General features: G+C 34.7%; 1 protein-coding gene across 5 annotated transcripts in view; it reads left to right on the top strand.

Moving 5' to 3' along the window:
* PTBP3 (polypyrimidine tract binding protein 3) overlaps positions 1 to 17,421 on the top strand; it is a 91,000-nt gene that overhangs the window by 57,075 nt on the left and 16,504 nt on the right. For all 5 annotated transcript variants that reach the window (XM_055579323.1, XM_055579324.1, XM_055579322.1 and 2 more), the window contains 2 exons: positions 6,424 to 6,534; positions 8,036 to 8,210. In XM_055579323.1, the coding sequence (XP_055435298.1) occupies positions 6,424 to 6,534; positions 8,036 to 8,210 (286 nt within the window). The remainder of the gene's footprint in view (positions 1 to 6,423; positions 6,535 to 8,035; positions 8,211 to 17,421) is intronic.

Genomic DNA, 17,421 nt, shown 5'->3' with positions numbered 1-17,421 from the left:
AATGGTGCTCTTTCAGATGAGAGAAGTTTCAGGTGATGGAAGTATTTACAATATGAAGACATTTGAGCAGAAGCCTGAAGAATGTGAAGGTGTTAAATTATGTGTTTATGTGGTAGAATAATGATCTAGTCAGAAAGAACAGCAAGTGCAAAGTCCCTAAAATGGAAGTGTGCTTAATGTATTCAAATATCAGAAAAAAGACTGTCATTGGATATAAAAAAATATGAAAGCTGTGACTGATAGGCTCAGAGAATGGGTTAAGACTTGATGATGCAGAGCCTTTATAATCTTTACACTGAGTGAAATAGGAATCCATGGAGGGTTTTGAGCAGAGGAGTGAGATGACAGGCTGAATGTTTTAACAGAATTGCTCTTGTTTGCTATGTTAAGAATGAACTATAGGCATAAGTGATGGAGAAAGAAACAGCAACCCACTCCAGTATTCTTGCCTGGAGAATTCCACGGACAGAGGACCCTGGTGGGCTACAGTCCATGGCGTCGCAAAGAGTCAGACACGACTAAGTGACTAACACACACAAATAGGCATAAGTGAAGGCTCTTAGCATAGTCCAAATGAGAGATGGTGGTAACCCAGGTGGGGATGTGGGCACTGGAAGTGGTGATTACATATGTATTTGGAAAGATGTGCTGATGGGATGAGTAGATGTGAGTTACAAAGAGAAAGAGAGTAACGGTCAATGCTTTCCAGATTGTGGATGTGAACTTCTGGTAAGCCATCTTATACTAGATAGTAAAGACTGAGGGGGGAAAAGATGTGGGGCAAGGGTGGGAGATAGGGGGGGAATCAAGAGTATATTTTCAACTTAAATTGGAGATACCTGTTAGACATCCAATGGGAGATGTTGAAGAAACATTTGGGAAATAAGTCTGTATTGAGCGTAAAAATTCAGGACTGGAAAATTGGTGATGATTTGCATATGACTGGCACTTAAGGCTGTGGGATTGAATGGCATCACTTAGTATTTCTAGGTAAAGAAGGCATTCATCAACTGATCCATTATGTAAACTCAGCCCTGCATTCTAAAAAATTTCTTTGTCTACTAACGGAGTAAGGTAAAACAGTATTTTTTTGGAGTCTATTACTTTGAAGTACCATCATGTATGGTGTTAGTTATGTCCAACAGAGGTCCAATAGATGAATCTCTTCAGGATGAAAGACAGATAAGTCCTTTTTGAATCGAAGTATAAAGATAAATAGCTTGCAAAAATCAGTTATTACTGTATTAAATAAAAGAATCGACACTAGTAATATAAAATTCTAATTTAAAAAAATTACTTATTTATTTCTTTTTGACTGCTGGGTCTCCGTTGCTCTGTGGGCTTTTTTCTGGTTGTGGCAAGCAGGGACTACTGTGTAACTGCAGTGCGCGGCCTTCTCATTGCAGTGGCTTCTCCTGTTGTGGAGTGCGGGCTCTGGGCTGTATGGGCTTCAGTAGTTGCAGCCCTTGGGCTCAGTAGTTGTGGTTCCCAGGCTCTAGGGCACAGCTTTAATAGTTACAGCAAACAGATTTGGTTATTCACAGTGTGTGGGGTCTTCCTGGATCAGGGATCGAACCTGTGTCTCCTGTATTGGCAGGCAGAGTCTTGAGCACTGAGCCACCGGGGAAGCCTCCAAATTCTAATTTTTAAGTCACCTTTTTTGTTGCCTACAAAAACTATTGTAAACAAATTGTAGCTAATGTGCTTGCTATTTTAGAAATTTCTAGTATGAATAATGCTTTTTTCAAGTGAATACTAGTGAACATTTTCAGTTTCTGGCAAGTTCTCTTTATCACTCTTTATTAATCTTCATCACCCTGAAGATTAATGTTACCAGAATCTGATTTCTTGTATTTTATTAGTCCCATTTTGAAGTCTGAAAAGATTAAAATGCACAAGACATCAAGAGTTGAGTCTCTGTGTATTTGTATTTATGACAGCAAAGTATATTTATTAGGGAAGTTGTCAAAGACCTTGTAATCAATAAAAATATATATTAAACTTTCCTAAACATTGATCTTTTGAGGCCAAATGTATTTAAAAATAAATGTTTTGATAATTATAAAAAGTTGTTAAAAATCACACTCAAGGCATTACTGAATTCCCTGATATTGGTGTTTGCTTACTTTAATAATATCAGATTGATCTTTGTAGCTCCTCAGTAAATACAGTCCAGGGTGCTCTAGAGAGCATGGTTAACCAGATGAGTACATTTATATTCTCTCAGCACATTCAGATGAAAATTATATAGCCAAACACATCTGCCAGGGAGGATATGCTTCAGGCTGTTGTTCAAACTAAATGAGAGAAAGGGATCTAAACATTAACAAAATCTGAAGATTAAGTGGAAATTAACTAGGTCGTATAGCATAACATAGTATAAAAATCCCAAATTTTAGAGCAAACTCTATGTTCTTGTTACTTCTTTAACAAGATAGTTTGCATAAGAAATGTTTATCATTTTAAAATTTGCGTGTTGCCATTATTCTTCAGTCAGGTCTCAGAGTATAATTTTTTTATCAATTAATAATAAACTTTTACTCTGTGCCTCTTATACACCAGGACTTGTAGTCAATGCTAACGAAATGACCAAGACAAGCAATATACCTTCAAGGAACTTTCAGTCTAATTAAAGGAGACATATATAGACAAATGTATAATACAGTATAAGTAAAACAACAAGATAAGTATTTGTATGAGGCCAGGAAGGGGATAAAAATATTTGGTAAAGAAAATGAACTCTATTGAGGTTTGGGTGGGGCTAAGAATTTTCTGGTGGCATTATTGCCTGAGCTGAGTTTTGAAAGAGAATAAATGAAAATTTCCTAGGCATTATATAAAGAGATACAGGAACAGGGAAAAAGTCACATGTGTAGGCATAGAAGTCTGAAACCGCTTGGTGTATCTGGAGAACTACTGTAGTTGTTGATGTAAATAGTGTGGATAAGTCTTATGGATAAATCTGTATTGAGACTGTAACCATAACACACACACACATATACATTTTCCAGTTACTCATTTATTTCTCTGACTGTGTTGGCCCTCAGTTGCGGCACATGGGATATTTCATTGTGGTGCCCGGGCTCAGTAGTTGCGGCATGCAGGCTCTCTAGTTGTGGCACACGGGCTTAGTTGCTCCACAGCATATGGGATCTTCTTAGTTTCCCGACCAGGGGAATGTAGGGATCAAACCTTGCAGGGCAGATTGTTAACCACTGGACCACGAGGGAAGTCCCTGGTATTTTTATAAACTTTATTCTCGAGGATATGAGGGTGTATTGAGGAAGTACTTGTTATAAGACCAAACCTTTCATTAAAAGAGCGAAACAAAAATTTCCTAGTGTTTTTCAAAATAGAGTTATATGAGGGATTAAGGTCTTAACATTTTGAACCCTGAAGTATGACCATAATGAAATTAACTATATATTTTTTAAACATCTTAAATTTCAATAGAGAGCCTTCAGACTACATCTTTAGGACTGGAATTTTCTGGTCATCCTTTCCAAGACAAATTAGTTTCACGAGTCTTGTTGATCTCTTATAAGAATTGTTTGACTCTATTCAGTGGTATAAAGAATCCACCTGCCAATATAGAAGACAGGTTCAATCTAGGGGTCGAGAAGGTCCCCTGGAGAAGGAAATGGCAACCCACTCCAGGATTCTTGCCTGGGAAATCCCATGGACAGAGGAACCTGGCAGGCTAGAGTCCATGGGGTCCTAAGAGTTGGACACAACTTAGTAACTAAACAACAACAAGGTTCCTCATAAAAGTGGAGTCACTCATCATTTGCTGTTTTGAGAGTGGCTTATTTCACAGAACAGTGTCTTCAGGGTTCATCGGTATTGTAGCATGTGTGAGAATTTCCTTCCTTTTTAAAGCTGAATAATATTCCATTACATGTATACACCACGTTTTGTTTATTCATTCATCTGTGGATGGACACGAGTTGCCATTGAGCATCTTTTCATGTGCTTGTTGCTATTTGATTGTCTTCTTTGGAGAAGTGAAATGAAAGTCGCTCAGTTGTGTCCGACTCTTTGCAACCCCATGGACTGTCCATGGAATTCTCCAGGCCAGAATACTGGAGTGGATAGCCTTTTCCTTCTCCAGGGGATCTTCCCAACCCAGGGATCAAAGCCAGGTCTCCCGCATTGCAGGAGGATTCTTTACCAACTGAGCTATCAGGGAAGCCCTTTCTTTGGAGAAAGTTCTTTTCAAATCCTTTGCCTGTTTTTTAAATTGGGTTTTTGTTGTTGTTGACTTGTAGGAATTCTCTTCATATTTCTGTATATTACCTCTTATCACATAAATGATTTAAGAATATTGTCTCTCATTTTGTGTGTTGCCTTTTCAATCCTGTTGATAGTCTTGGTGAACATGAGTTTTAATTTTGATGTAGTTGAATTTTTCTATTTTATCTTTTGTTGCCTGTCCTCTAGGATAGTTATTCTTGATCATTCTTTCTGATAATAAAAAAGCAGGATATTTGCCTATTAAGGAAACACATACATAGTGTGTAATGACAGCAAATTTTTACCAGCATAGGGAATACTTAGGTTTAAGAAGCAAGACACATTTCTGTCTTATGAAAATCCAGATGTAAAATGAGGTGTCAGAGGAAAGCATAATGCATTGTAGGAACCCTGGCCCTGACCTTCTGTGCTGGGGAAGTAGAACAAGTGTTGTAAGAGCATTGGTGACCAGGGCTCTGTAGGAACCTTCGCCTCATTCTGTTAATTCCTCTTCTCCAAAGACTTGAGAGAGGCCTTCCTGGAGCACCCTTGCACCTTCCCAACTTGCATCACTCTCATCCCTTTCCCTTTTATTTAAAACAAAATACTTTTGTATGACCAGGTATTGTTATTTATTTGCTTATTTATTGTCTTGTCTTTCCTTGCAAGAGCAGAGGCTCCTTTCTTTCTTCCTTCCTTCCTTCTGATTTTCTAGGTGTTTTTTCCTGTTACTGGTTTCTTGTTTAAATCTATAATTGAGAATATACATTGTATGATTTTTATTATTTTAAATTTAAGTGTGCTTTATGGCTCAGAATATGTCTATCTTGGTGTTCATGCGTATTCTGCTGTTATTGGATATATTATTCTATAAATGTCAATTAGATCCAACCCTTCTCCCCTTTGGTATCCATACGTTTGTTCACAGTCTCAATACAGACTTATCCATAAGTCTGTATTGGAGGGATATTATTAAAGTCTCCAACAACAATAGTGTTTTTGTAGTTCTAACAGCTTTTTTTCTTAAGTATTTTGGTTCTTTTTTGTTACACACATACATTTTAAAGATTGTTCTGTCTTCTTGGATAAATGACTCCCATTATCTTATATAGCATCCCTCATTATCCCTAATAATTTTTCTTCAGAGGTCAGCCTTGTAGGAAATGAATATAGCTCTGCCAGCTTTTCTTAAAAATTAGTGTTAGCGTGGTGTATCTTTCTCTCTCTTTAGCTTATGTCTTTATATTTAAAGTGGATTTCTCTCGAATAACCTAGAGTTGGGTCTTGCATGTGCTTTTTAAAAAGCCCACTCTAACAGTTATGTATTTTAATTAGCGTATTAAGAACATTGGCATTTAAAGCGACTTTTTTATATATCTGCCAAGATATATCTGGACATGTATCTGCCAACTTGATAACTGTTTCCTGCTTAACTGCGCTTGACTGCGGTTTCCTCCCCCGTTCTCTTTCTCTTTTCTAGTTTTTCTCCCGTTTCACATTTTGTTTTCTTACTAGAATTCTTTAGAGCATTTTTAGTTCACAAAACACTTTGAGCAGAATATATATACCTCCTTACCCCCACAGACGTACTGTTTCCCCTATTATCAAGATCTTGTATTAGTATGGTACTGTTGTTTAAAATTGACGAACCAGTGCTGAGATTCTTGTTTCTATTTTGTTCACTCCTGACTTTTTTCAGAGCTTACAACGATTCTCTATGACTATTTGATGAATTAATAGAGCATTGGACATTTTGTGCTTCATTTTGTTGAATATTTTGTAGTTTTCCTTTCTATAAAAATTTCAAGAAATAAATGCTGATTCTCAGGCTGAAATAGTTGATCTGTGTGTGACTCTTCCATTTCCAGGTATATGCTTTGCAACACCATTATCTCATAGCACTAATTAATCCCTGTTGTAACCTTCTGTTTCAGTACTGTGCCAATTATGCCAAGTTATAAAATAGGTTAAATATTTAGTTCCTATTGTATGTCAGGCACTGTTTTAAGCCATGTATGGGTGTTAGAACATGAACATCTTAGGCCTGATTTAAGTAATTTTGGTACCAGTAGTTTTAATAAAGGATATTATTTTCATTTAAAACTGAGATTTATGAATCAAGTTGTATTTTTAAGGATAAGTTAGCTAAATTTTTCCCTTAAATTTAACCTAATGTGAACTTTTTTCCAGATATTTTCTAAATTTGGCACAGTCTTAAAGATTATCACCTTTACAAAGAATAATCAGTTTCAAGCCTTGCTTCAGTATGCTGACCCATTGAATGCACATTATGCCAAAATGGTAATTATGATCTTTGTTTCATTTTTCACTTGTTATTATAGTCACTTTAGTGATACCAAAGAAGGTCATCATGTCTTCTCCTATGCTATAGTTTACTGTTTGTTTTTTTTTAATTGTAATAAAATATACAAACTAATTTATCATTTTTAAATGTACTGTTCCTTGTGCTCTTTTTATAGTCTAAAAGCTACTTCTTTCTTGATATGAAATGGTTTCAGATCCCTTATCATTTCTTATATTTCTGGGACTCATTTCTGTTTGTCGTATTTGAAGTCTAGAGTTGCACAAAGTTCTCCTGATATAATCTAACTAATAGAATAGAATTATCTTTGCTCTAGTGCCCTCATTTACTTCTATTAAGTGAGCAAAAGATTGATTGATTTCTGTATTTTTGCAACCATATTCACTGTTGAATCTCATTGAGCTCTAAATTGATAGACATTAAATCTTAGGAAATATGCTGCTTTCAATTCATACTGTCTTGTTTTTAGCACACAAGTGCTTGTCTTTTGACAAGATATAAAGCTTCACATTCAGTTTGGTTATGTTTGATCCATCTCCTGCTGAGGTCTGTCCCTGACTCTCATTCTGTCTTGTGTCAGTATCTGCATCATTTCTAACTTTTTCCCGAGGACAGAGACTGAGTGGGCAGCACCTTGTGTGTCACATAGTGTCTGGCCCTTGGCTAGGAGTGACAGTGGCGTCTGCCGCGTCCTCTACCTCGTGCATTGTTCTGTGCCTTTACGATGGCGTACTCGTCAGTAACTGTTATGATAAGTAAGCGTTTTTTAGTACACTTATGTTTTGTTTTATTTTTTGTGTTTTAGTTTCTGGTATCTATTTTTTGTAAATTCAAATGTTTGTGGAAGTCATTAGTAGCTATAAATATCCCTTCGGAAGATCTTCATCATTGTGAAAGAAGAGATTGCTAATTTTTGGTCTTGTATCTACTCTGACTTAAAACTTCCCTCAATCTTGTTACTCAAAGAAAATAAATTTACAACAACAACAAAAAAAAGTGGTTGATACTGTATCACATATTGTGGTTCTGACAGGTACCATTTACAAAGACTTTATATCATCTTAACCTATATAAACTACACTAATATGAATTAAGATGAAATGTTAAATTTAAATATATTTAAACATTTTAAAATAATCATAATCATAATTAGTACAGTGTACAATAATGTATTATAGTTTTTCAAGCTTATACCTTTCTCCTCTTCCACTTATCTTACCATGGATAAAATAGAGATTTTCACTTTACAGAAGAAAAAACTAAGAAATAGAATTTTCAAAAAAAAAAAAAAAAGAAATAGAATTTTCATTTTCTCTCAGGCTCACACAGTTAGTGATAAAGGTAAAAGGAAATAACAGTTCTTTGGCTTTTAGTTTAGTCCTCTCTGCTTTATGCCTGATTGCCACTTTTTGTCAAAGTAGAGGCTACTTGATTTATTGTTGTCTTGCAAAACATCAGTCCCTTTCTTACGTGCTTTAGGCTCTGGATGGCCAGAATATCTATAATGCATGCTGCACTCTGCGTATTGACTTCTCCAAGCTCACCAGCCTTAATGTGAAATATAATAATGACAAAAGCAGAGACTTCACTCGCTTAGACCTTCCCACTGGTGATGGCCAGCCATCCCTTGAACCCCCTATGGCTGCTGCTTTTGGTGAGTAGTTCTGTTTTGGGTTGTAGAACAAGTTTTCTGAAGTTACAAGTTTAATTTGTTAATCCATATATGTCAGATGATTTCTTCTTGGATTTTCTCAGGATTTCAGGAGAAAAAGGAGACTCATGGAACAAAAATGTGTTCATTAACTGAATCTTAATATTAGTAGATTCTGTTAGTTGTCAAAAACAAGTGGATACCTAAAATTGAATTTATTTTCTACCATTAATTAAAGAATATTGCTCATTCTTTATAAACCATACAACCATTTATCTGGATTTAGTAGTCTTATATATTACCATTGGTTTAAACAAGTTGATTTATAGCCAGCAGAATATTGACATAAGTGCTCTTGAGAGAAATACTTCTCCTTTTTAAAGTAGTGATATTTTAAAACAAGGGCCTGAATTGGTAGTATGTTCTTTCTTTATTCAAAGAAGAGGATTTTGTTTTTTAAACATCAGAACTTTTCGTCATTACGCTAAGTTTGTGTGAAATTGCATTTTTGCACTAATAAAAATACAATCTTCTGCATTACTCATGCTAATGTTGCTTTGAAGAGCTTCCTTCTTTTATTTAAGATCAGGTCTCAGTAATCTAAACTTTTGAAGTAAACCTTTATGTAAAAGGAAAAGTAATGAATAGCCTAGTTGAATATATCACTAGGTTAATGTACTTTTTGGCTTTGCAGCACTCAAATGTGGTTTATTATTTAGATAAGGTATTAAATTTTATTACCCTTCGTGATTGATTTTTCTTTCCCAGATGACACCATAAAATATTAATTGAGACTTTAAGTGGTATTTAGTTTATCTTCATTTTACAGGTGAGAAAAAAGAATCCTTAGCCAAATAGTTGTCCAGATTTTCTAGAAAACAGTAAATTTAAAATAAAAGCTTTTTATTATTTATAACTGAAAAAAGTCAAGTGGATTGTTCAGTTCATGTCCCTGAATTGTTAAAGTTTCTGTTTTAGTCTAACCAAGTTTTTGTGTTTTATACATTTGGCCTTCCATATCTACAGGTTTGGCATCTGTGGATTCAACAAACCACAGATCAAAAATAATTGGAGAAAAAAAAGTTTCATAAAGTTCCTAGAAGCAAAACTTGAATTTGCCTTGTACCAGCAACTATTTACATAGCATTACATTGTCTTTACAACTATTTACATAGCATTTACAACATATTAGGTATTATAAGCAATTTAGAGATGATTTCAAGTATACAGGAGGATGTGCAGAGATTATATGCACATACTGTGTGCCATTTTATAAAGGGACTTGAGCATCCTTGAGGGGGCTGGGAGTGTCCTGGAACCAATCCCTTGTAGATACTGAAGGGGGCTGTATTTGTTATCAGCCTCCACTCATATGTACAACTTGGCAGAGCCAAAGGTCTTTGTAATTAGCATTTTAATAGCAAGTGATAGGAACTGGGGCTGTCATTCAAGTTTGCCAAAGCTTGGCTATCAGGTGCAGAACTGCACATATTCCAATAATTGAATACATACTGTTGGTGTAATTGATGTTCTGCATTGTGGGAGGAGGACACTTTAAAAATACGATTAAGAATTTTGGTTTCTGAATATAAAATATCAAAATGTTGCTATCCTTTCTTATTGTGTTAATAAGTCCTTTGTCATTGCAAATAGTATGTACATTCTAAGATAAGTAATTTATCAAACAGAGAACAATACCTTTAGGTGTTGTATGAAACTTTACTCTGCCTCTCACAAATATTTGACATGGTTCACTATTTCCTCCTTTTTTTTCTCTTGGCTTTGAAAATGCTACACTTCCAGGTCTCTGTTCCTTACTTACCTAGTTGTTCTTTCTTTTAAAGATTACCCTTTCAGGTTCTTAGAGCTAAGTTGTAAGCATTCTGGGGTCTTCCTGATCTGTTTTAGAGATGTTATATTATTTTATATTATATTAATAGAAAAGCTTGTAAAAATATGTGAATATAGTTTTTTAATTTTTTTTATTTTTCATGAAATGTTTAACATTATTCTACTAATTTCATTTAGTTAGTTATGGCTGTGCTGGGTCTTCATTGCTGTGTGGGTTTTTCTCTAGTTGCAGCGAGCCAGAGTCTACTCTCTAGTTGGGGTGGATTCCCTTGTTGCAGAGCATGAGCTCTAGGGCGCATGGGCTTCAGTAGTTGTGACTCTTGGGTTCTAGAGCACAGACTCAATAGTTGTGTCCCATGGGCTTAGTTGTTCCATGACATGTGGGACCTTCCTATATCAAAGAGCCTCCTGCATTGGCAGGCAGATTCTTTACCACTGCGCCACCAAGGAAGCCCCTGAGTACAGTTTTAAATATCCATACTACCCAGATTAAGAAATAAAATGTATACACATACTGTGGAAGCACCATTTGTACCCCTCTCATTTATTGTGTTCCCATTCTCCTGCTCCAGTATATCTGTAGTCTCAAATTTTTGATGGTAGTCCTGCTTTTGCTTTTTTGCTTTTCTCCTGTGGTTTGGTTTTGTTTTTTTTACTACTCATTATGCAGCCCTAAGTGCTAGAGATTTTTCTCCTATACTTAGAAGTTTATTTAAATGGAATCACACTGTTTTCCTTTTTGATTCATCTATGTTCACATATATGGCTCTTGCTTATCCATTTTCAACACTGTCAAGTGTATAGATTTCCACTGTATGAATATATTATAGTTGGTTTATCTATGCTACTATTGATAGACATTTGGGTTATTTTAGTTTGAGGCCATTATGAACAGTGCTGCTTTGAAATTTTCCTAATTATCAATGAGGTTAAACTTATGTTTGTTGGCCATTCTTCTTTATGAATTTTCTGTCAATTCTTTTGCCTGTTTTTATATTTAGTTTCTTGTCATTTCTTGTTTATTTGTAGGAATTCTTTAATATCCTAGACACTAGTCTTTTTGTTGGTTTTATGTGTTGCAAATAGTTTCTATCAGTTTTGGCTTATTGGTTCATTCTCTTCATGGTATTTTTATATGGCCAAATTTACTTGCCATACCCTTTATGTTTGTGTTTTTGTGTCATGTTTTAAAAAATCCTGTATTACTTTGACATTATAAATATAAACACTTAGAAATTTTAAAGTGTGTAGTATTTTAGTGACTTTTTATTGCAGTATTTCAAGTTACAGAAATAGTTGAAAGAATCTCCTGCATCCTTCAGATTCTCTGATTATTAACATCACACCACATTTACTTTATCATCTCTCTTTGTGTGTGTGTATGTGTGGTATTTTTTTCTTCCTCTGAGTCATTGGAAAATAAGTTGCAATAAAAAGAAAATAATAAGTTGCAGGCATGATGTCCCTTCTAAATACTCATTGTGAATTGTCTAAGAACAAGGACATTCTTATGTAAATAACAAAATCAGAAAATTAACATTCATATGATCCTTATCTAATGCATAGATCTTTTAAAAATTTTGCCAGTTGTGAAAATAATGTTCTTTATGAGAAAATGTTTTTCTAGTAGGGATCCAAACCAGTATCAGGTTAATTTATTTGTCATGTCTTGTGGAGGCCTTTAATTTGGAACATTTCCTCATTCTTGGTCTTTTATGACCTTTAAGTTTTTGAAGAGTTCAGGGTTGAGTATTTAATAGAATGTATCCCAATATGTGTGTCTGGGTTTTTGGCTGAAATAATATTGTGTCTTTCTCGTTTCATTACATCAGGATTGCTGCCAGTTTATCCTGTTCGTGGTGATGTTAACTTTGATCACTTAAGGTGGTTTCTTCCAGTTGTCTTACTTTTTTTCTCTTTATAATTAAAAACACTTTTTTGTAGGGAGGATATGTTGAGACTATATAAACAGCCTGTTTCTTACCACTTTTCACCCTTTAGTTGTTTGTTTTGTTTTTTTTTAAGATTTTTATTTGATGTGATCCATTTTTAAAGTTTTTATTGATTGTTACAATATTGATTCCGTTTTATGCTTTGGATTTTTGGACACGCGGCATGTGGGTTCTTAGCTCCCCAATCAGGGACTGAACTTGGATTGCTTGCATTGGGAGATGAAGTCTTAACCACTGGACCTCCAGGGAAGTCCTTCACACTTCAGCTTTAATATCTGTTGCCTAAAATAGTTGTCACCGTGATGGTTGTTGCTGTATTGGTGATTTGCTAATTTCATCTTTCCTCCTGATTTAGTAGCTGGGATCTTATTATAAAGGACACTTTTTTACCACTCCATTCATTCATTCATTTTTACTACATTTATGTGAATGTAAGTTTTATAATGTGCTACTTTGTATTTACATAGTGTAGTATGATTGCTGGTATAAGTGATACTTATCCCATTGCATAATTTTACTATTACTGTCTATATTCATTATACTGTGCATTAGCTCTGTATGACTTATTTACTATTCATTCTATTTATTTTTTCACATTAATATGGACTTGTAAATTCTTATTATATGGGCAGTAATTTCATATTATCGTTTTTCATTTTATGTTCAAACTGTCCCAGATTTGGCCAGTGGGAGCCCTTTCATACAAGTTTCTGTGGCCTTTTGATATGTCCTCATCATTGTATGCACACTTCATTACTTTCTGGCAGAAGATGTGTCAAATCTTCTTTACTTTCCCTGCCTTAGCACTGCAGTCAGCCATTTCTCCAATGAGCCCTGGTTCCTTTTAGTGGAAAATAGTGTTTGGAAATCAGTATTAAGGCACTGTATATATATGCTCATTGATAATACAGTATCATTGCTTCTAGAAACTTCAAGTGGATGTGTATGTGTACTTCATAAATATATTTCTCTGTGTGTGTTTTTTTAAAAAACACTGATACTTCCAATTCTAATTGAGCACTGATACTTCCAATTTAACTGGTACTTCCGATTCTAATTGAGCACCCTTTTTTCATATTGTGATTCCTTTCTTCAGGAATGAGAAATCTAGTTTTCCATTAGCTTCAACATATTTACCCATTTGCTCAATCCTATAATACACAAAAAGTTTCAGAATTGTTAACACATACCATTAACTGGAGGCTAATATTTTATTTGCATAAGTAGTTTTCTGGGCATTGCTCCAATGGTCTATTTATTATTTTTGTCATTACCACAAGTCTCAGTGTCTGACAGAGTTAAGTCTCTTATTCTTCAAGAGGATCTTGGCAGTTCTTGACCATTTACACTAAGAAATTTTAGAATCAGCTTTGCAAGTCCTCAAAGGGGGAAAAAAGCACTCTTAGGGTTTTGATTAGATTATATTGACTTTATAAATCACTTAGAAGACAACTGACGTCTTTACAATAGAGTCTTCCAGATTTTGAACATTGTGCACCTCTCCATTTGTATATTCTTTAATGTCTTTGGGTAAAGTTTGACGACTTTTCCCTGTGAAAGTATGTTTACATATGTTTGTTAAGAGTTATTCCTAAGAGCTACACTTTTTAGATTCTAATTCTCAACCAGTCTTTTTGATCTGTGTAATTTTGGGCAAATTGCTTAACTGCTCTGTACTTTTGTCTTTTTATATGTGAGATGAACATAATAATACTTAACTGGTAAGAGTTGTGATGAATATTACATGTGCTAATGTACATAAGAGCTTAGAATGATGCAGGGTGAATTTTAGCCATCATTTGCTTTTCATAGTGGTGCTAATATACAAATGCAGTGGTGTTGTTTCTTGATTTCATACTCAACTTTTATTAACTCCTTTCTCTAAATATTCTGATTTTTTTCTCTTTAATAAGATGCATTGAACTTCTAAAATTTATGTAGAAATGGAAAAGTATCTAGAAGAGTGAAAGGAAATAAATGCAAGACTTAACATAAAGTGCAGTAATCAAACGACTTTGACAGTGTTGAAAAAATAGATATATAAATCAGTAGGGAAGCATATAGAGTCTAAAATTCACCCACATATATAGGATGAGTTGATTTTGAGCAAAATTGCCAGTGTAAAAATTCAATAAAGGAGAATCTTCCAACAAGTAGTTTTTGGACAGGTGGATATCCATATTGGAAAAAATAAATTTTGATTAGTATCTCACACCATACTGACAGATTGACTTGAAATGGATCTTAAACCTGTCTGTAAACTTAAACCTAAAAAACTCCTAGAATAAAACATAGGAAGAGGGACTTCCCTGGCAGTCTAGCAGCTAAGGCTCAGTGTGCTTCCACTGCAGGGGACACGAGTTTAATCCCTGGTCAGGGAATTGGAATCCCACATGCTATGCAGTGTGACATGGCCAAAACAAAACCAATAAATAAGTCTATAAGGCAAGCTTATAGACTTGAAGAAAACAAAGTAGTTACATCAAGATATACAGGGAATTCCCAGCTCAATAATAAGAAAACAAATCATTAAAAATGGGCAAAAGATTTGAAAAAATATTTTACAAAAGATGGTATATGAGTGGCAATAAACACATGAAAAGATGCTCAGCATCCCTAGTCATCAGCAAAATGGAAATTAAAATTACTATAATATATTATTACATACCCTTTAGAAGTGTCTTAATTTGGTGGATTGTTGTCTTTTACTGGTCCTAGAAGTGATCTTTCCACATATGCCATCTTCACACTGTTTCTTTTCTTAGTTTTTGGAATTTTGACTAGACCTGTTAAATTCTCTTACTCTGTTCTGAGTATCTTAAACTTTCTGTCCTGTTTTTTCCTTTATCTCTGCATCCTGAATAATTCCTTAAGGCCTTTTATTTTATTAATGATCTCTTCACCTTTGTCTAATATGTTGTTAAACTTGTCTGATAATTTTAAATTTCAGTAATTGTGCTTTTTATTTCTAGAAATTTTATTCTTTTTTTAAGTATCATCTGCCTTGTAGATACTTTTCAGCATAGCTTTTATTTTTCCAAACATACTATTTAGAATCCTCATCTGATAATTCCAATGTCTGAAGTCTTTGCAGTTGTTTTTCTGCAGTTAAATATTTCTTTTTCTACTTTCTTCTTTTTGAGTTATTCACTTACTTGGGAAATAACTTCTGAGACTTCTTAGTCTCAAGATGGTATGTTCTTCCAGAAAGAATTTACTTGTTTGCAACATAAAAGGATCTGTGTCTGGGACCATTTCAATCTAAATCCATAATTTTGTTAATTTTTCCCTTGAATTCCTAAGAAATGTGAATTTAGGCTGCAAATTTGCATGAGAGCTACTTTTGGTTAGACCTTTTCAGAACTTATTTTGTCTCTTCTCTGTTAGACACAAAGTCAGCTTTCCTTGTAGTCTTCTGAAGGCAGGGGGAGTAGGTAATGGAATGGGTTATTTTAGGTTTATACTGTTGCATTAATGTCATGGACGTCTCCTGTTGACTTCCTTCCTCTTGGGCTAACCTTGGGATTTGCATCTTGTCCATTAAGCGTGAGGATGATAAAACCAAAGCTGTTTGATAGAGACAGGTTTTTAGCCAGGTTACTCTTAATCATCTTATTGGCTGTTAGGTTTTTTGTTTTATTTTTTTAAAGATCTTTTTACTGTTCATTGGACATATCTGCCACAAGGTTGGTCTTTATTATTTAGTCTGCTACTATATCCACATTTTTAAAAAACAATAATTGGACCTCTTTTCCATAATATATATTGTTTGTAATGTTTTAAATGTCTCTGTATTGTGTCTGGTGACTCATAATTTATATAATAATTCTCCAATTTAGACATTAAGCTTGTTTCTTTAGAGTTTGCTACCATAAATAATAGCACTGAGAAACACTGAAACATTGATAAACTGATTACATAGATAAAAATGTTATCTATTTGTATTCCCTTAATTGCTATTGGTAATACATTTTCCAAATGTAAAATACCTGTGATTTAGCTATTCAAATCTTAAACCTTTTCCTTTAAAGTTTGTGTAAACCAATGTCTAACAGGTTAATTTGCTAAAATGTTTCTGTTCCTGCTTACTTGAGGAATGTAGATTTATGGAAACTTTACAAATGTTTCTTTTGTCAAATATTAACAAATGTTCTTGTACTTGGAAACAGTTATTTAAAATTTGGCCCTGGAACAGTTTGCCAGTTCTTTCATTTATTGCTGTTTAATGTTCAATGAGAGTTAATATCAAAAATGTTCCTCATTTCTCTCAAACCTACTGCATATCTTCTGCCTCATACCGCCCCCCCCATAACCACTTGTATTAGACTTGTTTTGTTTTAAAAGTACCTCCCTTCCCTTTCTGACAAATCTGTGATTTACAGTAATTAACGTTTATTCCTCTCACATAACTGACACTTAAACAACTGTGAATCAACTTTTGCAAACTTCCCTCACATGTCTTTTTGATCGAGGGTCCAAGCTGAAGGTGTCACTCCATTTGAGACGTGGCATTCTCATGGCAGAGGATGAAAGAAGTCAGAGAACTGGTGTAAACCCATAATGCTTCTTAACGCGTCTGTATAGCAGTCTATGTCATGCCTGTCTGTGGGGTCCTATCATGTGAGTGCAGTGGTCTTGCCTACGGATGTATGTTCTGCAGGAGACACTGCAGGTCACATAACTAGCCAGAGTTAGATGGAAGGGTCAAGTGAATACTTGACAACCATATTTCTTCTTTCGTTTAACTTCCCAGTGTAAATTTTCATAATAACTCATAGCCATATTGAAGTGTCTCTGGTAAGTCTCCCTCTATGCCTTAAAATAGTTATTTGTTCTGAAAATGAATCATGTTACCTATGAGCTTCAGCCTACTCCAATATAAGTTTAGCAAAGGCAGAGATTCTTGTATGTGTTACTCAGTGCTTCCTTAGCGCCAGAGGGGTGCTTGCCTCCTAATGTGCTTTCAGTGATATTTCTCTTATTTCATCACTCTGTCTGTTCTCATTTTTGTGTGTTCATTTATTGTCAGTTCTCTCTGCTAGCTCTGTCCCTGAAGTCTCTTTATGACTATGTTTTCTTGAATTATTTTAATAAAGTCTTAGCACATATTTAACAAATTCTGTTAAATAATTCTCTTTAATGAAGAGAATAAACTTACGTGATCTTTTAACTTCTCTGGAAAATTCAGCCTACATACTTCCTATAAATATGCATATCACCCTATCATTAAAAAAAAACACCAAATCCCTCCCTTTGACTCGTACAGTCTAGCTTCTCACTATTGCTCTAAACTATTGCTTCCCGTTTATGTTTCTCACTCTCCCTGACTTTCACTGAACCCTCTCCCTGAAATTCCGTCTCTGGATCCTGAGGGCCTGTGATTCATTGTTTTGTTTTCTGAGGCTGTTCTC

This window comes from Bubalus kerabau, chromosome 4 (genome assembly GCF_029407905.1).
Source record: "Bubalus kerabau isolate K-KA32 ecotype Philippines breed swamp buffalo chromosome 4, PCC_UOA_SB_1v2, whole genome shotgun sequence".
Classification (NCBI taxonomy): Eukaryota; Metazoa; Chordata; class Mammalia; order Artiodactyla; family Bovidae; genus Bubalus; species Bubalus kerabau.
This window is presented reverse-complemented; position numbering and strand designations above follow the sequence as displayed.